Consider the following 25880-nt stretch of genomic DNA (forward strand, 5'->3'; position numbering starts at 1 on the left):
GTTTTTTACGCTTCTCTCTTGATTTTATGCATTTTGAAATCCGATTGCATCTGCTTGTATAAAACTCCCCTACTTTTGTTTGTAATGTAATTCTATCACTTGGGCATCACTAATTTTTTATTTACCATTATTGTCAACATTGTTTTAAATTTTGAAGTAAGGTACAGTCTGCCATACCTACTTAATTTTAACCTAGTTGCATTCAGGTTTAAGCCACTCATGGAAATTAATATTTTTATCAGTGCTAATCTTAACCGTTTGAAGATTTTGGAATTTAAATTTGTTAAGGACACTCGTAATAAATAGCAATTGAATACATCAATCAGAAAATTATGGTGATCATGTCAGTTAATTAAATAGTTTAATATTGCAGCCTAATTAATTATATAATTTTAAAATAATTTTGCCGACATATTCCTTTTCTGATTTATTTATTTAGTTTTGCATGTCTTTTGAATTCCCATTTTTTATATTTTCATTAAATTAGTAGTTAATTCCCTTAACCTGTTTATGAAAACTATACATTGTAATTCTTTAATGGAACTGTGTTTAAATGAGTTTGTAAATATGGTTATGTGTAATAAAATTTGAGAAAAATCGAAAAGTAACAAAATTTAAATTAAACATCTGAGTGCTTTCTCTTACATTAAAACTACTTTGAATGTCATAATATTAGTAGTACAATACTACCTTTCATTTACAATTCAAAAACATTAAATTTGTTTACTATTCAGTTGTCAAATATTAAAGTATTTCTTGGAAGGGAGTATCAGCTTCGTTATTGGATACTAAATATTGATTTTGAGAATGTTATTTTTGTCCCTTTGGCATCACTGACAGTCAAAGTTTCCACGCCATACTATTCTAGTGCATCAAATAATCACTCAGCATTTTTAATTTTTTTCATTCTAAATATAAAAGTTGATGAAATATAATGGCACCTTAGTGTCACCTTCATCTAAAGTACGCTGGGAGGAAAAAGAAAGTTTCTGATAAATTTTTTTTAAAAAGGCTAAGATTCTCGATATGCTTGAACAACTACAAAACGTCGACGATGGCGCAACAATAAGAATGAGTGAATCTTCCATACGTTCAATCAAAAGTAAAAACAAAAAGATATCTGTAAAAGCTCAGAGCTTAGTTTCAATACTAAAGCTTGCAGAGTAATGTAAGCAAAGTAAATATAATGGAAATGGAAGCTGCTCTTGTATTTTGGATTAATAAAGAGATCAGGATGAGGAGATGTTGCCACAAATTGAAACGTTATAAAAGAAAAGGCGAAGCAACCATATTTAAAAATGTATTAGATAAGGATAACAGTCGGATCATGGAGCATAAATCATCAGTCTTAATTTTTTAACTCTTAAATATTGTTACTGTATCTACTGTATTATTATAGTGCATAGTTTTAATTTTACTACATGCTTACCCTGCTGTTTTATTTTATGTCTTTCATTCTCATTGGTCATTCATTTTGTGCATCTTAAAGTATTTCATGTTCAACAGTAAATTTATTTTTTAAATACAGTAAAAATTCAGTTCTTTATGCAAGAAACTGTAGTGTATGGTTAAGGAATGCTTTAGAGTAGGTTAAAGGGTGTTTATAAGTGTCTAAAAGTACTTGGTATGCTTTTTTTTTTGTATGCATATATTTTTCCACGACGCGAAGTTTCGACTTACGCGAGGGGCGGCCTTGGAACGCATCCCTCGCGTAAGTCGGGACTCCACCGTATTTTTAAAATTTGTTTTCTTTTATGTAACATATTCAAAACGGCTTTTAAAAAAGCACAAAAGTATGGTTGAATTTAAAAACTTTACCTCAACAACATACAAGCAAGTTTTAAAGAGCTATTAGATACTTTTTTTTTTCTGGTATGTTTAAGTTATTCACTAATATTTGACCGTATTATTATTTTCGACCCCCTTGGCATATATGTTTATATACTGAACTACTTGATTAACAGATCTGAAGATAAAGTAAAGGCAACATTAAAACCTTTTATTTTTAACTGTTTGATATTTAATCGCGAAATTAATAATGAAATTACAATGAAAAAAAGAAAAAGATTTTGAGAAATGATGTCACAGGAAAGGAATTTTTAAACACAAGAGAAAAAAATTTGCAAAAAAAAATAAATAAATAAATAAATAAAAATTTTAAGACAGACTAAGAATATTGAAAAAATGCTTGAATCTGAGAAATTTGAAATGTCTGCATATTCATTACCAGTACATTAGAATTCCCAGATTTTTGCTATCTTACGTGTCTCCAACCAAAACTAGAGATGAATTTTCTGTACTAAAATATTAAGAAACCCAAGAATTAAAAACTGGTGAACAATATTAATTTTTACATATGGCATTCGCTTAAATCAATTTGGATGCAACTGGATTGGGCATGCAAGAAGACGAATTTACAAATCCTCATAACAACAAAAGATAAACAAAAGATAACCAAGAAAACAAAAGATAACCAAGGTTGAAAATAATGATCAGTGCAAAATTTTTCTAGTCAAAAGAACTTTTGTAACTTTAAAAACACATTTTTAGACTTTGTTTGCTGATGTTAGGGGTACAAAAGGTACAGGGGTCTCAGTGGAAATTTCTAAAAATTGAAGCTTTAAAAACGCGATTATCGGCGATATTTATTGAAGCAGGCAATTTTTTTTTGTAGTTCAAAATCTATTCCTCTCCCCCTCCCCCCGCAAGTTTTCGAAATTTAAGTTTCAAAATCGCAGTTTTAGGCATGTTGAAGATTTTACGGAAAGAAAGTTTGGAAGCAAAATTTTTAAAATTAAGGTGCTAAAAACTAAAGCAATGTTTTATATTCAAGGGGCTATATCACTTAAAATTTTTATAAATGTAGTTTAAAAAACCCAATTGCTTATGATATTGGAGGAAAATGGTATAGGTACCCTTGCCTGAATATTTTCTGAAATTCAAGTCTGAAATATGTGATTATAAAGCCATATTTTGTAATATTAGGGCCAGTAATTTTTTGAAATTAAAGCTCTACAATAGCAATTAAGCGATTTTCGATGTTGTTCGGTAATTGAGGACTTTCCCCTGGAAAATTCGAAAAATTGAAGACCTGAAAACGAAATTTCAGATGCTCCATAATGCTTCTGGTGTGTGTGTGTATTCATTCATGTGAGCGCCAGTTAAACAATTAAAAATAATTTCGTTTTAAGAAAAACTTCGAAAATGCAACAACATTTCCGCTCTTTCTCAAAAACACTCATTTTTTTGGGCACGTAATCCCAGCTTACTACCTAAATTTAGTAAACTAGGATTCCATGCTTAATTTATATATATATATATATATATATATATATATTGAGAGGGGGTGTCATCATTACTTTGGAATCAGGCACACGTACACAAGCCTGTTCTGGGTTTCTGATTGCGCCGCTGTGGTGCAGTTTAAAAGCAGATAAACTATGGGCTGAAATTACTAGTTGATGGTTGACTGCAAGGATTCAACTTTTGCATATATAATTCATAACAATTGCATCGGTAATATACAAATTACATTTCATTTTCGTTTAAAATGAGGTATGGATCATTTGACAAACAATTTAAAAAAATCTTGCTTAAAACTAGGGGGAAAAAATAACTCTTCTCATGTCTCAAAAAAAGTAGGGGTACTTGCCCTTCTAGTTTACGCCTATGGGTCCATGCCGAAATAGAATGCATTTTAATAGATTTACAAAAAGCAAATTGTTTATGAAATCTTATTGCTGAAAAGCAAATTGTGATTGTAAGTAATTCCTTTTAAACATTAAAGTATAAAGGTATACATTTATTTATACGAAATACAGTAGTAACAAAATTAAAGTAATTGATACAATTTTACAGAAAAAGTTCTGCAATTACAGAAGGATGCATTTTAATAAATTTCAAAACTCTTTCATACATGGGGCCTTTACAAAGGAAACTTAAAGCCAAGAGTAAAGATTTCATACAAGTTCACCAATACCACTTTGCATTAACTTACTTTCCTTGTTACAAATCCACCTACTTGCAATCATCCACTTCCCCCCCCCCCTAATAACTATAGCGTAGCAATAATCTTCCATTGCTGTTAGAAAGTTACTCCAAATAGTCAGCTTTTTTGTCAAAGTAAATGCAGACCTTTACACAGTTATAAGTTATACTTGATTCCCTGTTTGAATTTTCACAATTAGTATTTAAAATGATTTACAACACAGGGCTAGAAACTCGAACATTTCTAAAATACATTTAAAAAAAAATTAATAATAAAATATTTAACTTTTCCACAAGTTAAGGGGTTACAGTACCTCAAAAATGATCAAACGATGAAAAAAAAATTGCTTATTTCAAAACTAAAAACCAATCCAAACACATTGAAAAAGTTTCATTGCTTTAGTTCAAATATTTAAAAAGTTATGAGTGCTTTTAGGTCATGCTCACTGTGTATTCTTATGCAAAAGAAAAACTTTAAATTGATTTTTCTTGATGATTATTTTTTTGTGTTTTCATGTCATAAGAACATTGATATTCGAGGAAAATGGCATAGAGACCCATGCCTAAATATTTTCTGAAATTCAAGTCTGAAATATGTGATTATAAAGCCATATTTTGTAATATTAGGGCTAGTAATTTTTTGAAATTAAATATATCCCTAGGCTTTTTTTCTATTAACAATACAGCTTTAAAGTAATACTTTTTGCAATTAGGATAATATGTTTAACAAAACTGTGCATGGGATAAGTATCTAATAAATTACTCAAATGTTTAGAGCATGTTAAACCTTTAAAAACCATTTTTTTTAAACAATTAAGATTTTTTACATAATTAATCACAGAAAATTTTCTAATAAACACAAAAGCAAATTAATGCACAAATTTTTTGAGATGATGATTGCGATCGTTTAGCAAAAAGTTTTCTTAATATTAGTTTAAAAACAAAAAAGCCTTAGGGATTTTAAAAAATTGAAATTTTCCTATTTTTTGAATTTAAAAAAAAGTAGGCAATATTTAAAAATTTTGACAGTAAATTTTTGATTATGAAACAAGTATGCATGATATGGCTTCAAAGAAAAATAAAATTTACTTAAATTAAAAAAAAAATGTTTGAAAGGTACTGTGACCCCTTACAATCAAAATTTAGCACTTATTACAAACATACAAGAAATGGATTGAAACCATAGAATAAGTTTTTGATGTGTAGCTTTGCTTATGTAGAAAAAAAGTTTAGTTTTCAAGTAAGATTGTCTTTTTTAACAATTTAATAAATAATGTGACTAAACGCTCTTATATGGGTTAGTAAAAAACAAACATTCACAAAACAAAAAGTAAATATTTAAACATTCACACGTATTTTCAGATTTCCACTACTGAATAAGAATTTTATTTCAAAATTTAAACATCCATTTATAATCACTGATACTAAGTTAGTAAATCACAGGTTCCATTGTATACAGTTGGTCTTTTTGTAGCATTGCAATAAACCAATGGTTTTCGTAACTAATAATCCACGAATGTGACTTATAACCAGTAAAATATGGCTGTATGGAATGCAGTTGTTTCCCAGTGCTCAGTGACCATAACCGAGTTAAGTTGTCGCAACCAGTAGCACAAAGGATATCGGCACTTTCACTTATGCTGAAGGGAATCTTCTTGTATGAGCCAACATGACCGGGATACGTTATGAGAGTCTGGTTCGTAGTCAAATCAATCTGCAAAATAGAAAACAAATGTTATACATAAAATCAAGGTTTCAAAGTGGGAATGGACCCTATTCACCCGACGTCACTGCGGGTATAAATCGTCACTGCAGTGCCAGACTTAGATATAATGAAAAGCTTTCTGCAAACACAAATCCTAACTGGAAATTTTTCTGCAAATAATTATTTTGCCTAATTCACCCTTGAATGAAGAATTAAGTTTATATTCAAATAGGAAAAAGACAAAAGAAAAAGTGCTTTAAATCATTTAAATTTTTTTTAATAATAACATATTGTTTATGCTTTATTTTTCACCAACAGAAGAAAAACTGCCAAAACCATTTTTTTTTTCACACAAGTGCTTTAAAATTTGTTAAAAAAAAGGCTTCAACAGAAATTTACAGGGATTAATTTAATTTTTTTTAAACTAACGTTAGCAGTTGAAAAAAATTTCTGCAGAGCCAAGAATTTTCTGCGAACACTGTTCGCGCGTTCGTCTATATTATGCAAGACTGTGCAGTGCATTGTGAGAATTGTAGCAGACGAAAATCCGGTACTACAGCATATAATAACGCTTTTATTGGGCTTATCAACTCTTCTTTCTACTGAAGAAAGGGAGCTTTTGTAAGTTTTTAACTAAGAAACACATTGCAAAAGAAGATGAATGATTCATTTAATATGAAATACTTCCTTTATAATCGTATTTTCATGGTTTTTAGCCTTTTTAGTTCTTTATCAAAAACATGGTGAAAACTCAAATTAATTTTTCCCTTTTCTCGACATTTTTCATGCAGTCATTTAAGTTTGTATAATCCCTAAGCATGTTCATGATATATATTAAAACCAATAATCCTTAAATGAAACTAGTTTTTTTAGCATTACTAACACTGCATCAGGGCCGGATTTGGAAGTGTGGAGGCCCCGGGGCAACGAAGGTGTGGAGGCCCTTAATCAGGGTTCGAAAAGATCATCATATTTTCAAAAATATCCGATACTTTGATATGTATCCAAATATTATAATATATATGTATGTATCCGATATTTTCGACCCGTGAAAGTTAGGATATTTTGTAAAAATTTTATTGTGGGGGCCCCGGGGCAGTGGCCCCGCCTGTCCTCCCCTAAATCCAGCCCTGCCCCGCATAGTTGGTCGAAATACCCGCAGCTGAAGAGACTTGTCAAACCGTGAATAGGGTCCATTGAATTTCAGGAAAGGACAGTCCCTTTTGGATAAATGTTAAACAGAATTTTTTCTTTTTTTACAAAATCACCTTTATTTACATAATTTAATTATAAAATCAAAATCACCACTTTGTATGCCCCCTCCCAACCTTTTCAGCACCATTTTCACTCTACTGGGCATAGAGTCAACTAGAATTTTGCACTTTTCTTTGAATTCTTGATCTCTAACCATGTTTTTAGCAAAGCACAAATCATTTTCACTTCCTTTTACAAAAAAGAAAGTATTGTATTCGCGAAAAAAATTTCACTCAAAAATCTACCTTAATTTCCATTTCACTCACCCCTGAATAAATATTGAGTTTTTTTTTCCACTAGACCACACGTGGATAAGTGCCTAAGAATATATAGACACATGAAATATCCATAATGACAATCCCCCCCCCAAAGAAAAACGAGTTTTCTCGTGACGGCGGTATGTACGTATATGTATGTTGCATAACTCAAAAATGGAATGTCCTAGAAAGTTTAAATTTGGTACGTAGACTCTTAGCGGGGTCTAGTTGTGCACCTCCTGTTTTGGTTGCATTGGGGTGTTTCTAAAGGGGTCTTTTGTCCCTTTTTGGGGGGAAAATCATTGTTAATTTTGATGTAAACTCAAGTGTTGTTATAATTTGGTGGACACTTGGAGATATATCGGCAGTCTTTTGGTCGCCAACTTGGGGACAAACTTAGCATTTTTTTAAAAATCTGTTTCAATTTGGCCACTGTTGGTGATATTTAGAGAGCAGACTATTGAATCACATTAAAATTGCTAATAATGGGGAAATGACATTAAATTGGAATGAAAAAGAAGTCCCATGTGATTGCACACATCAGCTTATTTCTTTTGTTGTGCAATTAGATTTTTTACTCAACGTCACAATCGCTTGCCTCTTCCGTGGAGAAATATCATTGACTAACAAAAAAGATAAAAAGTGACCGGTAGGCAGCTAATATGCTAGTTTCAGTAACATACTGCACTTTATGTGAAATATATTTGGTATAAAATGTGCTTTAAGGTCAAATCTCCCCAATAAAGTGATTTAACCATCTTAATACTTAAGTATGAAATGATACATATGACAGATGCAGCGTGCCTATGGATGAAACTTTTTGAAGCGCCTGTTCAAAGGGTAGCGGACGGTTAAGAAAACTAGAAAATAGCATGTCTCATAATTATGCACCCTTTTAAATTTTTAAATTATGTTTAGCTTGAGAAACAGAATTACAAATGTTCATATGAAATCATGTTTCACCTCTAGTTACTTCAAACATACGATTTTCCATCGTAAGAATCAAGTTTTCCAATACCTATGGGGAGAGTTTACAACGGTTCGTACCACGCTTATTTAAGGTCCTGTATAAAAAAGTATTGGATTCCAGTTTTATATAATTTTGGGGCTAGATGTTGCCACACATTTTACACTGGATTTAAGTTTGGACTAAGCAATAGCCAGTCCATAGCACATTGAACTACATTATTTGTTAGGTTAGACATATGGCTAGGCATTTTTTCTTGCTGAAATATAGTTTGATTCTCCCAGCAAATCCTGTATCAAAATAAAATAGTTCTTGAATACCAAAAGGTCTCACTGTAATACTTATTAATATTATTACATACAAAGTAATTTTTATGTAAGAGGAAACAATCTGGTCTTAAATTTAAATTTTGATGTTTTTCAATTTATCTTAAATCTGCCAGTAACATTAACATCACAATAACTACCTCATCCAAACATAAAACAGTAGCCAGAAGAAAAAAATGCCTCACAATCTCAAAAATTTAAAAATTTGTAAATTCAATTTACTGTAATTCTTCAATTGATTGATTGAAAGTGAGTTTTAAGTGATTTCTGCCTACAAGAGGAGGCTTGTAATCCTTCAAGTTTTCCATCATGAAATGGTAAACATAGTTTAAATTAAAAACAAAGTAATGTAATTAATCACAAATCAAAATTTAATAATGGTTAATTGAATCGTTTATTTCAAAAACCAGTCAAAGACAGAAATAGCTAATTTTAGGAAAACATTTTATCAATATATCGATTAATACAATGAGGAATATATCATTGTTTATTAAAAGAAATGCGAATAGAAAATTTTTAATATGGAGGTAAAAGTGCTTTCTTGAAATTTTAGAGTTTGTCGCTTGAATGGTTTTGGAAAATAAACGGTTTAGTTATTTATAGCGCAGGAACAAGAATAAGTTCAATTTTAAAGCTGCGTAAAATAAAAACAAATATTATAGATAAAAATTTTTAACTGAACATTTGGTGTTTGACAAAGTATGGAATTTGGTTAAATTAGTTCCATATTTTGTCAAACACCATATGCCATAATTAAAACCAAATTAATAAAAACTCACTTTCGATAAGCTCCCATCGCTTCCACTAATAATCATTGTTTTCTCATCTGATAAAAGTTTGGTTTCAGAAACTCCAACGGGCCCGAAACGATTCACTCGAACTGTCCTCCTATTCCAAGGAGGCTCTCTCAGGTCGAAAACCGTTAAACCAGCAGTGTCCACACCACAGAACAACATTTCCCCTGTTTTATTGAACTCGATGGAGCGAACATTTCCCGGGAGACGGGCTTTGTACGTGAACCGGTCATCATCAAAAATATAACAGCCTTGTTCCGTTCCAGTGGCAAAAAGATCGCCGAGTTGACTACCTGCACAGCTTAAGATATCTCGTTTTGATATATATTGTCTCCCATACGTGTAAATATTGTTTGAAAAATTGCATAACACAGTACTACCTTCAATTCCAGATCTGTCGTTAAATCGATTTCCTACATATAATACGCAATTTTGCTGCCGAAATCGGGCATCGCACATATCCTTCACACGTGTTAAAGCAAAAAACGGGCCTATCTTGTCCAAGCTCTTTACGATTGACGAAGATTCGTCGCTGTAGGAATATCGGGAGTTGAATGTAAACGACAGACGATAAATAACGGAATCTTGAGGATCCCCTTTCCACAATCCTATGAGGCTCAATCCATTCTGAGCTCCCCTGATGAATTCACAGTCCGTAATGTGTATCCCAGAATCGGCAGTGGAGAAGAAGTTTGTGATTGAAAGTTGCTTCGCTTTCAAACTGATGAAATCGGACATGAAACGCACATTACTGCCGATACTTCTGCGAGTCAATAAATTAATTACATTGGGTGCTGCAAGTGGTTTTGAATTTTTTCTGTTAATCTTAACACGAACATTTGAGTCCCAGTCTATACACTTTCTTTTAATTCGTGATCGAGTGCGATCGCATTCGAACGAAGAATGACTATGCCGCTTAGAGTCACAGTCTTCACATTCTCCATTTAAATTCGAACACAGTAGAACGGGAAAATCTCCAGCCTCGGAAGACATCGGAACTTCAAAAATTGTACTTCAAAATGTATTCAGTAATTTAAATCTCTGAAATATTTCAAAGACACGATTCTTAATACAGAGCATTTTTTAAACAAGTAACGAATCTTTATCTCGCTTTCCACTGCTTCTCTTTTTGCACTGAGAAACGATTTCGCAAACGCAATCAGTGACAGAAACGAATGTTTACATCGAAAACACGACTCAAACAAAGAAGCATCATTTCAGATTCATTGATTGATAGTTTTCAAGAATCAGGCGTAGCAAATTTGTGGAAGGTAAAGCCGATTCGTGATTCTTTATGCACTTAGAATCGACGGTGTGGCAACGATCCAAAAGAGCGCCAAAATAGAAATAGTCGCCAAACGCCGCCGGTTGCTTAGGTACAACAGTATTGTTTATGTTTTTAAACTTTTGATTTCTATAAATATGTGCGCACTGAATTCTGTACCGAAACCTGTTAAGAAGCGAAGGAAGAAAAAAGGGTGATTTTGCAAGATATATTTACCGCGTGATGAAAGAAGAAAATCCAAACATTAGTATTTCCAGTGATGGGATGATTATCGTCAATAACCTAGTAATGGACATTTTCGAACGTATTGCTAGGGAAGCGTCCCATCTTCTAACTATCAGTGGGCGATCTACCATTACAAGCCGAGACATTGATGCAGCAGTTCGTCTACTTTTGCCAGGGCAAATTCGTTCTTTAGCTGTGGTTGCAGGAATCAAAGCCATCAATAAATATTACAGCTCATACACAGTACCAGATAGTGAACAGCGTTAAAAGGTACTATCTTAAACAGGGTCTCTTGCTACATTTCGTGTTTTGAAATCCATGACCTCTGCTCGGAACTTTCCATGACTCACGGGATGCGATTTTTCCAGAAAATAACGTTTTTTACAAGATTATCTAATTAGTGTTTTATGAAAATTAAAATGCAACCATCTGATCTATTCTTGGGAGATATGTTTCTAAAAATTCAAATTTTAGAGAAATGTTACTAGCCCAGCTACTATTATGTCTAAAAAACAATTTATGCATCAATGACTAGTGATAAACATGAAACAAATAAGAGTTTAAAGTTAATAATTTTGCTACCAACAACAAACATTTATAAATTTAAAATTTTAGAAAAATAATTTTTGAATTCCCCCAAAAAAAATGATACAAAATATTCATAATATTGGTAACAATTCATATGCAAACAAATTAATTTTTCTCCGAAAAATCTAATATGATGTGCAAAAAATTTTCAATCGCTATTAAAAAAACTGAAAAAAAATCTTTACTTGCAAAATGATTTTTCAAAATAAAGGAAGCTTCCTGCTTACAGCAATAATAATTTAAAGCTACTGGTGAACAAATCCACATTTAAGCTTGGTTTTTATTTATTTTTTCTTCTTTCAAATTTTTTAAAATTTTATTTTATGAACAAATATAGAATCTAAAACTTGTTTTTTTTTTTTTTTTTTTTGAAAAAACTAGTAGCTTTCTAAAAAATCTGCGACTAACAAAAATTTAGTAATTACTAAAATTAAGTTTACAATAAAAATATAATCAGGAAAAAAAATTTAAATTGAAAGTACTTAATAAATAACTTACCAGATATTATACTCGGTAAATTTTAGAATAAATAATAAATATACTGAAAAAATTCCCAAAATTAATTTGCATCCTTTTTGTAATTTTTAAAAATGTTACCTTTGAAAATTCCTTGATTCCTATATTTTATCGTTGTCCTAAACATCCTTAATTAATTCTGTAGACCAATTTCATTTTGTAAAATGTTCATCTCCGCCTGCCTTGTATAGTGGTCAGAGAAATCCGACAGCAACAGGAAGATCCGGGTTCGTATCCTGGCTTGGACATTGACATACTTTCTCTCTCCTGTCCTTGTCCTTTTTTTGTGTGTGAATGTGTTCTGCTTTGAGTGGTTGCCTACCCTATAAACGGGTCCTTATGGCATGTGTGTACTGTAGAAGTCGGACTTCACACCAAATTACGGTACAGTTGAAAAAGTGAAGCAGCGCACGCCAAATTACCAGCCTAGCTAGCACACGACAACAGCAACAAAATGTTCATCAACTTAAGACTCTGCTGAAAATTAATAATAATTTTTAGTTAGTCTCTGGAATCAACTCGAATGCAAAAGACTTAAAATTTTCAAATCGAAGTGAGCGGCAAATCTACAAGTCCCCAACTATATAATTAGACATATAACAAGGGTTAAAAATAATGCTAAACACTAAATTTGTAAACGTGTAAATGGTTTAATCACAGAGTAAAGAAAAAAGAGCAAGTATTCTGGAAGCAAATCAGGGTTGGCTTTCTGCCGGCAGAAACTAGTTTTTGCCATGCCAGTGGCAGAAACTGGTTATAACCGGTAAAAACCGGCAGAAACTGGCAAAAACTTAAAAGTGTCTTTAATAACTCAAGTAAGTAGTAAATGATATTTGTTCAGGTAAACTAAAAAATTAAACATCATTTCATCATTTAAAAAAATAAAATCCAAGGCTATTGCTCTTGATTTAGTTCAGAAAGGGAACTTTTCAATTGCAGAAGCTCGTAGTATTTGGATTAATGTAACAAAGGATAAAAAATCATACGTGGGTGCTTAGGAAAGAGGAGTGACATACAGAAATGAACAGGCATTACTGTTTGTAATTTGCAAACTTATATGCTTCCTCTAAATTGTTTGTGATTGAAATTATCATGTCACGTGCTTCAAGGAGAAAGTGCCAGAATTTTACTTGTCTAGAATTTTGTACCTAATGTCACAGCTTTGCAAAACAAATTGGCCCCATTTCTCAAAACTTATTTTTCTAGTCAAATTTTTACCACAACCCCAGTTACTACATGGTGGACCAGTTATACAATAGATAAAGGTTTCATGAATATTGCTTGCTCCTTGATGCATTGTCTGCTAGCTCTTCTGTTTCAAGAATATTCTAAAGTTTCTCATTTGTGCATATTAAATTGAGAACCTGTTTAGATTTTTGAAACCCCCTTTTCGAAGAGGCAATTGCAGGGTCCCAACAATGTAACATTTGATTTTGAATTGTGATAATTTTGTAATAAAATTACAGTGCATTGGTTAACAATTAATTTTTTTCCATGCATTTTCTATTATATATCAAGAATTTATTTTTCATTTTGTGAGTTTTTGCCAGTTTCTGACGCAAAGTGGCAGAAAGTGGTTTTTGCTATGCCGGTTTTAACCGGTTTCTACCAGTGGTTTTAACCGCCTCGGCAGAAACTTGCCAACCCTGAAGCAAATACAATATTGGATTTCCAAACATGTAAAAAATTGGGACTGAAGCATGAAAGCATAAGAAATGGCTAAGATGCATACATTTTGCACCTAATCTATAATTCGATAAATATGCATATTCTTGAACCCAAAAATTCAGTATTTATGTTTGCTGTATTCAAAAGAAGAATGACAGTATTATTGATATTGTAAAGTTCATTTTTCATTCCTCATTTATTTTATGCATAATGGCATCTTGCATAATGATTGTATTTTGAAAAAAATTTCATTGTCTAGATGTTTTTTAATGTTCTCGTTGATGTATCCAGGGGGTGGGGGGGTATGATATATTTCTCTGAATTTATTGTTTCAAAAGCTATTGTTTAGATTTATGTATCAAGTTGCATTTTACGTGATTAAGAAGAATAAAGAGGATCTTGTTTCTGTTTTTAAGCTTCATGATTAATTTTGAACAAAAGGACACAGAAAACGAGCAGGGAAAGCTCTTTGGAAGTCTTTTATAAATAATATTAATTTTGAAAAAAAAAAAGTATATATATAATAAAAACAATAAAATTAATTCCAAAAAATGAGCTTTCAAATTAAAGAAAGAAAGAAATGATTGAGAAAAAATAATTTTTCATTGACTTGCCTTAAAAAATCAAAAATGAAGCACCTAGTCAAAGTACAGTGGAATCTCGATAACTCAAAGCTTATTACTCGACTAGTCCTTTATCTCTAGGTTTTCATCGAGTCTCAAACTCTTTAGACTGTTGTGGAAGCTTCTCATAACTCCAACTACTAACAACTTGAAATTCCTTGGAGTTATTGAGAGTTGACCAACTAAGCACTTTAAAGAGCCCCCTTGTATCCGTTCACTTAAAGCACTTTTGCTGGGGGGGGGGGGGGAGGAACCGTGTCTATTGCATTTTAACTTTACGAACTTTCTTATTTGATTTTCCGCTGAATATAAAGTACAAAAAAGTCAAATTCTAACATTTTCCTATTAGTATGGAATTCAAAATATCTCAAAAACTACTTTCTGCAGATACTGCCCATCACCTTCCCATGGAAGTATATGTTAATAAATTTCTGTAGCTGCACAGGGGATCTGTTCCCCCTGACAACGCTAAAATGTCAAACATGTTATGCACATTGAAAAGTGAAAAAAAAAAAACAGCTTCTTATTTTCTTAAATTCCTTATTTTTTTCCCCCTGTACATTGATTTTTGTCTTAAAGTTTATTCCAAATTGTTCCGAGGAACAAGTAGCCCCAAGGAACTCTTCCTATATATCTATATCAGCAGTGCAGTAAACAAAAACACATGTAAATATATGTATCGTTACCATGGAATATGGAAATTGAAGAATGTCGACTCGCACCAACATCACCGATGATCCATCGAAAATATTTGGTCGTTTGACAGACAGTTAGAAAAATATAAAATTTTAGAAGATCAAAATATCTTTTGTTGATATGAAAATATGAAATTTGTTGGTCAAGATCTTGATGAGAAAGTAGCCAAAGGGGTAAAACACTTCAATGTTGCTCAGACAAGGCAGATGTCTCTCTGGACAGATCATATCCTATACAAGTGGATCTGTCAAGGCTTTACTTGTTCAGCCGTAATGAGCTAGAGACTGCAGCTTCTCCTTTGTGAGTTTAGCCTGGTCAAATTTGCGAAGGACTTTCATTATCGAAGGTAAAAAAGAAAATTCTGAGAAAACAACAAATTTCTGAGATTCCTGTAGGACATATACACAAAATAAGTACATATTTGGAAAGATCAGGCTAAATCCTATAAAATGACTTTTCCCATCAAGATAGTCCCACTTTACACTGAGCTACAAGCTTTGAAACATTGGACACACTGAGAATTGAAATGGTGCCAAAATTTTCAATCGACATTTTGAAAACAACTGTATGATCCACAATCGGACAAATCAACCAAAAACTGACCCATTTCACTAGCTTTCACATGATACAACAACAAATAATATTGGGCTTCAAGTTCAGCAGAAATTCAGGATTTTGTTTGAAATAGTGTAAAAATCTGAATTCGTTGAGAAAGGAAAACCAGCGAAGAGTCGCACTTTTCTGTTTTAAATTTTCTGTTTTGTCGTTAGCATGTTGCTTTCTTTGTTTAAGATAATTATATTTTTATATCAAAATCATAGTTTTAACATTTTATTTAGTGAAAAAACCGAAGAGAAAACCATAAGTCGAAGTAAAAGAAGCATTACCCACTTTCCTTTGCTTTTCATAAAGGAAAAATCAATAATAAAAAAGTTGCATAACATCAATAAGTACATTTAATCAATCATAAAAATTTACAATTGATGCTGAAATAGGTCACCTGATGCCTGCCCTTGCCTTTTTGAGAACGGAAACAACTGTTGCTCTGAGTGAAATTTCATTTCTTAGTTTTACTACTGCTCCATCAAGCCAGTTGTGCAATTCCTGCAAACTGGCTACTTTTGTTTTGTATACTTCTTGTTTTAAGAATCCCTAAAGAAGACTACTGGCGATCTAGGTGGCTAGGAATGGGACTCGTACGACCAATGCATTGGGGATATTGTTCAGTCAGAAAATTGCGAACGGCATTTGAAAAATGTGTATGGGATCTATCGTGTTGGAAAATGATTTCCGCTCTCTCTGGAGCAGGAATAGCATCAAGTAAGCCAGGCAAATGATGTTCAATGAACTTTAAATATGTATTTCCTGTTAGGTTACTACAAAACACATATGGACGAAACAAATGATCTCCGATTACGCCAAACCAAACATTTAAGCTGAATCGAGTTTGGAACAATGAGCTTCGGGTTAAGAAAGGATTATGTTCAGCATATTGACGCTTAAGTTTTGCAAATTTATGAAGTGAACAACGACTCATCTGTCCACAGTATCTTTCTTAAAAAATGGTGTTCTTCAATGTCTCGGGCTAAAGACCATCTGCAAAATGTCACCCGCTTTTCTAAATCTGAATTGCCTAATTCTTGTACTAATGTGAAAAATGGTAAGGGCGATACTTGTTTTCTTGCAATGTTTTCATAACTTTACTTTGTGAAAGTGCACCTTTTCTAGCAATCGTGTATGAACTCACATTTGGGTTTTCCATTACTCGGTCCAGCACATACTCCTCAACATTGGCAGAACCGTGATCCTGGCCCCATTCCTAGTTCGGAGAGGGCGGAAATCATTTTTCAACACGATGGTAACCCTGCTCATTTTCAAATGCCATTTGGAATTTTTTGACTCAATGGTATCCCCAATGGATTGGTCGTATGTATCCCATTCCGTAGCCACCTAGATCGCCAGTAGACTTCTTTGGGTATTCTTAAAACAAGAAGTATACAAAACATAAGTAACCAGTTCGCAGGTATTGTGCAACTGGCTTGATGGAGCAGTAGTAAAACTAAGAAATGAAATTTCACTTAGAGCAACAGTGGTTTCCGTTCTCAAAAAGGCAAGTGCCTGCATCAGGTGACCTATTTCAGCATCTATTGTAAATTTTTATGATTTGTGTAATGTACTCATTGGTATAATGTATCGTTTTTTTAATTAATTTTTTCTTTATGAAAAGCACGGGAAAGTAATGCTTCTTTTACTTCTATTTATTGTTATCTCTTGTGTTTTTTCACTTAATAAAATGTTAAAACTATTGTTTTGATATAAAAATATTATCTTAAACAAAGAAAGCAACATGTTTATGTTAAACAGAAAAGTGCAACTCTTTGCTGGTTTTCCTTTTTCAACAAATGCAAATTTTTACACTGTTTCAAACAAAAGCCTAAATTTCTGCTGATCTTAAAGCCCAATATGATTTGTTGTTGTATCATCTGAAAGCTAGTGAAATGGGTCCGTTTTTAGTAGACTTGACCGATTGTAGCTCATACGTTTTTTTTTTTCAAAATGTTGATTGAAAACATTAGCACCATTTGAATTCTGATTGCGTCCAATGTTTCAAAGCTTGTAGCTCATTGTAAAATGCGATTATCTTGATGAAAAAACTGTCATTTTGTGGGATTTGGTCTGCTCTTTCCAAATATGTACTTTGTGTGTAGGTCCTACAGGAATTCAGAAATCGGTCGTTTTCTCAGAATTTTGTTTTTCTTACTCATTTTTCTTATATCTACCATAACTCAGTTACGGTTAAGGATTGACATGATAATGGGTGGTTCTATGCTCCACTTGGGCTCTTCTATCCCCCCCCCCCTTTTCGTATGGCAGATTTGATCGAACTTGCCCTGTATATCACTTGATTTTAATCCCAGAATAAATTCTAAAACCCGGTTTCAATAACAAATTTTGAGGTTGTTTGAAAAACGGAACTTCTAGCCCTGCTCTCCCCTATGTACTAATTATTAAACTATTTTTTCTCTATTTAGCTTTTTTGAAAAACTTTTTACCAGTAACATTATTTCCTTCATGTAGCTATTGATTTATTACACAGACCTACATTTTTTCTTCATGAAAAATTGTTTCAAGTTTAATAGGTGCCCTACAGTTAAGAAAATTCTTGCAAAATTGAGTTTTTAATATAAAACAAATGCAGTTTTATCTACGTTAGACGATTGTTTCTTTCTTCGTCGGTTTTGTGGTTTGAACTTTCATCCGATGATTGCTGTTAATTGGTTGGAAAAGGTGAAGGAATGGGAATTCCTGGTCCATGAGGTACAGGTCATGTAGTAGACGGTAAATCAGGATACTAAATTGTATGTTTATTTTCCAAATTGAAACCCTTGACATCGCAGGAGCAAAAGTAACAGTTGTCTCCATGGTTATGCCAAAGAGTAAAGAGCTAGGTGTACCCTTTGTCCATTTTCTCAGTAGCTAAGAACATTTTGTGTGGAGTCCAACGTTTGTCCTGATCACTAAGCTTTACACCAAAGTAAGCGTGATAAGCTTTCTTGATAAATACAGTTATGTTTCGTTGATGCTTTGTTATTGTTGAATCACCACACATGTTTCAAAATGTATCAGGACTATTTTCACACTTTCTTTATGACATTATGACACACTCATAAAACAAGACACAACTCTATGCTACAAGCAACTGCCGATACCGTGATTTTGACAGTTGCGAAAATGAAAAAAGTGTTGCCACTGAAATGAAATAAACATAACTAGATACTAAAATATTTTTGATCTATGTATTAAAGCTTCGTCAGGTGTCACTAGAGATTGAATATACCAAAAATCAACTCCGGGGGTCTTCATGGGGCTGAGATACAGAAGGGTAAATAAATCCAACTTGTTCTGTCATGTATACTGTCCTTGGTTAGTTGGGTGTTTATTTTCTTTTGTCTTTCTTGGTGGTGGATATTTGATTTTGTTGGTAACCGACATTTGGTTTTCTTGGCGTTAGGACATTTAAAAGAAGTAATTTCAATGGAATTTAGGAAATATCAATAAGGTACTTTTTCGCGGTAGTACAAAATATCTCATAAAGTTTTTTTCAATTTTGTGAAAAATCTTGATGTGATAAGCTTAAACCAAATTCATATTCAGAATCAGCATACTTGTATTAGTTAAAGACACTTATCAAACTCAAAAAACATGTAGGCCTGTGCTATTATTACGTTTTAAGACAACTGTTGTCAATTTAGGAAGGTAAAGAAAATGTTCCCATTTAATCTGTCAGTCAGTATATTGAAAAAGAAAAAAAAAGTTTTATTTCTTTGAATTTCCTACACTGAAAGTAGGTACAGGGTATAACATTTCCTCTGAATAAATTTGCCACTTTTCACACTTAAGTAAAATAGACAACTTTATTTAACAATTACTAATTAAATTTAGTCTTATTCTAAACTTTTCCCCCTTGAAACATGAAGTAATAAAAACCAGTTTATTAGCTTTTTGTACCCCAAATACATTTCTAAGCTTGAAATGGATGAATCCAAAACTGGAGAAGATCCTTTTGATGTTGAACAACATGGTCTTTGATTTTTTTAGACCATTTCCACCATGCACTAGCTGAGACACTCTAATCTGAGACTTAACTTCCAGGATATGGTGCAGATTCAGCATAAAAAGCTATTAGAAACTTAAAATGAATTTGGTTGTATTTCAAGCAAATATTAGCTCATTGAACAGATTGTATTACTTAGCAAAAGAAGTTAATTACCAAAAAAAAAAAATTAAATACGTTATCATCAAAAATATTTAGATAATCTTTACATATGAAAGTTGTTGTATGTGACTATGTCATGGCTACTTCTGGTGAACGACAAAAATCTCAGCATCCAACTAGGTCTCGATCAAGCCCCCTTGGCGGCTAGTTTATAACTAACTGGGCTAATAAACTATTGAGTGCTTATCAACTCAGTTTTTACTTTCACTGAAAAAGAAAACACATTGCATAAATCCTCACACAGAAGGGTTTTTAGATTGATAAATTTACTTGCAACTAATTTTTTAGTCATTGAAAAATTTTTAACAGAAGTACTTAGAAAATTGGATTTAACAATTTTGATATCCATAACTTTTTTTTACAGAATAGTAGTTCAATTGTAAGGAAAATTTATAAAGGTATTTTAACTTTTTAATTAACTCAACTGGTATCATGTGTAAATTATAGTTAAATACTTTTTCAACATGAAATCTTATGTTCATAAAAAATGTCAATAAACCCTATATTTGACAAAAATCTGAGAATTCGAGTATTCAACATGTCACTTCAAAAACTGGTTTTTGATATCAAAAACTCAACCCTGGTTCTTAGAGTTCAAACCCACTCTGAAATTTTTTTTCAAAATAATTCCATAAAATGCTTTTTTTTCTAACACAGCATTCTCCTTTAAGTCTTGAATACATATCGCTAACAAAAATATCCTAACTCTTGAAATTAGAAGTGCAAAATTCTATATTTAACATCTTTTACAAGTGTAAAAAAAAAGAATTAAATAAGTTGCTTTGAATATGGAGTGTATGGGTAATTACCAAGATGTCAAATATTTAACAGGAATGAAGTTAAGCAGTATATACATCAGATTTTCCTCTTTATTTCTTAGATACCTCATCTTTTACATTTGCTCAATTTAATCCCCTTAAAGCGGCACAAAAAAAAAAGAAAGAAAAGAAAATAAATTAACTTTTGTAGTTCATACCGATTTCACAAGAAATCTGTTTTGTAAAACCCTCCTCGAAACAAAATTCTCGTTATGGCTATAACCGGTAGAATCTTTTGACCACATGAGAACACAGTCCCTAGAGTACATGTAATATTTTAAAAGTATTTTTCTTATTTTCAAACTAACAATACAAGAAGCAAATTACAAATGCAACTAAAAAGTTTTATTTAACAATTAATCTAGATTATGTTCAATGTTAAAATGGCTGTTATTCATTAACAGACAATCTAAAAGACATTTAAAAAATGTTAAGAGTAATTTATAACAAACTAAAAATGCATGAGATTGCATTATATACAAAAAGTATAAAAATACAGTTGATTTTGTACAAATAAAAAGATAAAATTGAATGTGCTCTATAAAACTGCATGATATTCAGGAAAATTAATGATGAAGAATATTCCTGAATGCACACATAAATGTTTAATAAAATGTATAACAACAAATTCTTGATTATCCATCATAATTCTATAAGCGTAAGTAGCTCACTGAGGATTTTTTACAAGAAACTGGCACAACTTGAAATTTGTGAGATATATAGTACAATATCAGTTCAGCCTACATTGCTTGGTGTCCTTTTTGTGTTTACAAAAGTTAAAATCTTTTTAATGGTTGAAAATCAGGTTTTCTCAAAAAATTTAAGAGAAGTCTGAAATTCAGGCAAAAGCCTGAAATTTCTCATCCCTATGTTAAATGGAAATCTATTGGGGTCTATCAAAAAAAAAAAAAAAAAAATCACATTCTTGCGACATATTTGACCTCTTCTCCCTTTGTCAAAGTGTCACACTTCATCCCCCCTCTTCCTGTCATGTTATATAGCATAAACAAATATTTGCAGTTCAGAAACAAAGGACTATGTTGTAAAGAATATTTTAACCAAACTTTGTTTTATTAATGACACGTACACGTGTAACAATAATAATGATTATACAGTGAAGCACCGTTTATACGTTTTTGAATTAACTATATGAAAAAAGCGTACAAACGAAAAACATATATAGTAGAAGACCGTTATAACGCACACCTTGGGACCAGAGCTTTTGCATTATACAGGTTTTTGCGTTATATAGATCATTTCACAAATTTTGAAACTAACATTCAGAATATATCTATATATTAGCACTTCAGAATGTGTTTTATCTGCAATGAGTATTAAAGCACCAATATTACAATTAGTTATTCACAAATAAATATGTTTCACAATCAAAAGAAAGTGCATTATCCTGCACTTCTGCAAGCTCCATGGTTCGCATAACAGCTGCATTTTCAAGAGCCATCTGGTATTTTTTGTTTACTATGAGTACAAATTTAAAAGCTTTGAATTTAGATGGAAACATGAAAAACTTTCAAAATTTAATTTGCCTAACAATTTTTATGTTTGCAAAGCAAAACAGAGGGATTTTTTAAGCTTCCAAAATCTATTGTTTACTTCTGAAAAGTTGTGCGGTTTATAGAGAATTGCGTTATATAGGTTGGCGTTATAATGGTCTTCCACTGTAACAGGTATAGGTTAATGTGTATTAGACTTTGCAGGGACCAATTTTAAAAACATATAATTGATAAAAACGTATAAAAGAGAAACGTATAAACGGTGCTTCACTGTATATGCATGTATACTTATTTGGTATGAGATAAGATTGAGGTTTATCACAAAAACATAACATAGGCAATAGTACTAAATATTTAAAAGAGCAACTGAAAAAGTAGTTCGTTCAAACTTGAAAAATATACATAGTTTGATACACAATTTTACTTAATATCATACTTTTACATTATGAATTCAAAATATTCATAAAACACATTGAGTCAATTTTTTAAAAAGTTTAAACTATTAACTAGGACTTTTGAACCTTAACCTGCATCAAGTTTTTCTTTCTTCCTTTTTCTTGCAACAAAATTAAATCAATGAGAAATAGAACAACATTAGGAAAAGAAAATAGTGTTTTTGTCTTTTTAAAATAAACATAAGATGAAAAAAAATGTAAACATAAAATATATTATTTAGCTATTGCTTTTAAATATTTTTTATTTTATCCAAAGTACGCCTTGCCTTCTTGTTCCGCTTCCCTCTCCTTGTCAAATTCATAATTTCAAACTCCTTTCTCCCCTCAAAGTAGGACAACCCTTTACTCTAAATAAAAATCTAGATTTATAATAAATGAGGTATGCTTTGCAGTCAACATAAGGTCTTAGATTTTCAATCTTGAATTTCTTGATTAAAAAAAAAAAAAAAATCAAAAGTAAAGTTTCTTTTGGATAATTTCCCTAAATTTATTATAAAAAGGTCTTGGAGAGTCTGGGCTTCTCTCTCCAGGAGTGTAACAGTTTTGGGTAGAGTAATTGTTTGAATTCAAAGGTGACAATGGAGTAAATGGAGAGTTAGGGCCTCTGTACCCTGGAGTGTAACTGCTTACATTTTGTGTAGGATAATTACTTGAGCTGAATGGTGTAAATGGAGAGTTAGGGTCTCCGTACCCAGGAGTGTAACAGGTTGAATTTTGTGTAGGATAATTATTAGAGCTTGATGGTGTAGATAGAGGGTTAAGGCCTCCACACCTAGGAGTGTATATATTTTGTGAAGGATAATTGTATGAACTTAATGGTGACCTTAATGGTGTAAATTGGTTAGGAAGAACAGATTGCTCTCTGTAATCAGGACTCCAGCCAATCGGACTACGTATTGGATGATTGTCATAATATGGTAGCTTACAATCATTGTTAGAATTTTCATCAGGATACAACTGCTCACAATGATTGTTATTACTGTCTTCATATCTAGTTTTGAAACAGAAACTATCTACATTGTGGTAAAAGGAACCTTTGTGTTGATAAGGTGACAGATTTGGAGGGAAAGAAAGTAATGGCTTTTTATTCTTAAAACTTATCTTTTTACTAAATCCTTCCCTTGTTTTTTTGAAGAATTGCTTGGTTTCTTTAAATCCAACTCTCAACCTTTTAGCTATATTTGTTTTTCCAAAGCATCCAGCCTTTCGTTTGACTCCTTTACCATGAGCGTTTGTTTCCGCACTATTTATGTCAATAACTTGGAATGGCTTCTGTAATATATGAACATTTACGGTGGTTTCAGAACAAGCAGTATATCCAAATTTTTTTACTTTAAATAAGTCATTCACATAACGCAGATGCTTTAGAGGGCCAAAAACTGTCTCTAACTGGACTTCTTTTGCTGCTTCCATTACTAAGTTGTTTAATTTTGCCGTATCATTGTCAATGTATAAAATGAGAGCACCTGGTTTCATCAAATGGAAGATTTTCTGAAAAATAAATTAAAACTAAATTAAAATGCAAAACAATAAAATACAATCAAAGATGTAAAACAAATACTAAATCTATTTCAAACTGATTTAAACTGGTTCAAAAGGAAGTCATGTGATTCACACATCAGCTTTTTTTTTTTTTTTTTTCTGAACAGTTTTTCATATAAAAGCTTTATATTAAAATGGAAAGATAAAGAATAATTTCAAAACTTAAATTGCCAGAGTATTGCTTGTTTTTGATGCATTATACAGTGTTATTTTTAGAATTACACAACGATAGCTGCCAACATATCAATTTTAAAAATCTTACAATGCATGCCATGGGTGTATTTGTACACTTTTATAACCAACACACAACAAACCGTTAAAACTAAAAACATTATACAGTCGAACCTTGATATCTCGAAACCCTTGATGTCTCGAAAAAATATTTTTCCCCTACATTTTCTATAAAAAACCCTATGTATTTTCCATAGTTATCTCGAAATTTATTTTTCGAAACCCTTGACATGTCGAAATTTTTGCACAGAAGCAAGTTTTAGTTGTCATTTTTCTTTGGCAAATTTTTGTTGTAAAACCAGTTCCAAGGACCAGTTTTCATCTCTCTTCTTGGAAATTTTGTGATTAAGGGATTAAAGCAAGATAATAGGGGAGTGTTGGTATGAAAGGGGTGCTGTGTTTTCCCCACAGTTTAGGAACTTTGTACATTTTTCTCGAACATGTTGTCCATTTTGAGGAAAGGAGGTTGATTTTTCGCCAGTCAGTTTTTAAATGAAAATGGGAAATGTGTTCCTCATTTTCATCATTCTGCTTTTTTAACTACTACAAAATGGCTGCTGAGAACTTTTTGAATGTGGGGAGCTACTAGTTGAAGATGAGAATTTTTAAATTTTTAGGTGAAAAACCAAGTTGAAATTGTTGTTCATTTCAAAATCTCTTCCTGTGCACTTTCGACAATTATAAAATTTCAAATCTAGTAAAATTATTGAAGACTACTTTATTAATCGTAATTCAAAGTGGTCTCATAGTACATATATAAATGCATATAGCGTATGTGTATGTAATTGTGAGAGTTTCTAGTGTGATTTTTTAAAACCTTGATAACTCAAAAACTCAATATCTCGAATATTTTTCCCGTCCCGAGAGATTTGAGATATCGAAGTTGTACTGTATTTTCAAATCTTTACTTGTAATTAATTAACACAGAAAAAAAAATGGATTCATGGATTCACAAAAGAGAAACACAGGATCACAACAAGCAGTTAGATTCAAAAAGGCAGACCTGTGCATTTAAAAATTTAAGAACACAAGTGTGCACTTTTAAAATATTGCCTAGTATTTTTCTGCAAGATGCATCATTTCACATTAATCTTTAAAAATATTCTTTTGGGAGAAACTAATAACTTGCTGTATTATCTTCTTTTTTCTTTTGTAAATTAATGCAATCAGCTGCTTTTGCTGAAACTACTTTAACTGGAACTTAAGCTTTCTTAAGTTGCTGACTTAGCAACATTCAAAAATTTTATTTCAATAACTTATTCAAAACAAATATTTTTTGAGCAATCATGATTGCTTATTGCTTTCATTTGACTGTTTTGATGTGCTATGATTTTATTTTCCCACTGCCACCCTCCGCACCATCACCGTCGACGGGCTCCTCACGATGCTGCTCCTATAGCGAAAGCAGTCTCCAGGGTGCATCCATGTCCTACACACACGCACACACATACACAACTACACACACACAAACACACACCTACACGCACGCATACATCTACACACACTTACACATACATACAACACGCATACATACAAATACGAACACATACGCACACATAAACACAACTACCCACACATTCATGCCTGCACACAGACACAAACACATATGCCTACACACATACACCCTCCCACACACACATTCATACACACAACTA

The 25880-nt window shown here is 32.0% G+C and overlaps 1 protein-coding gene across 1 annotated transcript; it reads right to left on the reverse strand.

The window, feature by feature from the left end:
• Positions 1–4888: 4888 nt before the first annotated feature.
• LOC129226372 (uncharacterized) lies at positions 4889–10435 on the reverse strand. The gene is made up of 2 exons (XM_054860975.1): positions 9276–10435; positions 4889–5701 (listed from the first exon to the last, which is right to left on the reverse strand). The coding sequence occupies exons 1-2, from the start codon at positions 10281–10283 to the stop codon at positions 5417–5419; spliced, it is 1293 nt and encodes a 430-aa protein (XP_054716950.1). The 5' UTR covers positions 10284–10435; the 3' UTR covers positions 4889–5416.
• Positions 10436–25880: the final 15445 nt, after the last annotated feature.

Source organism: Uloborus diversus, chromosome 7 (genome assembly GCF_026930045.1).
Source record: "Uloborus diversus isolate 005 chromosome 7, Udiv.v.3.1, whole genome shotgun sequence".
NCBI classification, from domain to species: Eukaryota; Metazoa; Arthropoda; class Arachnida; order Araneae; family Uloboridae; genus Uloborus; species Uloborus diversus.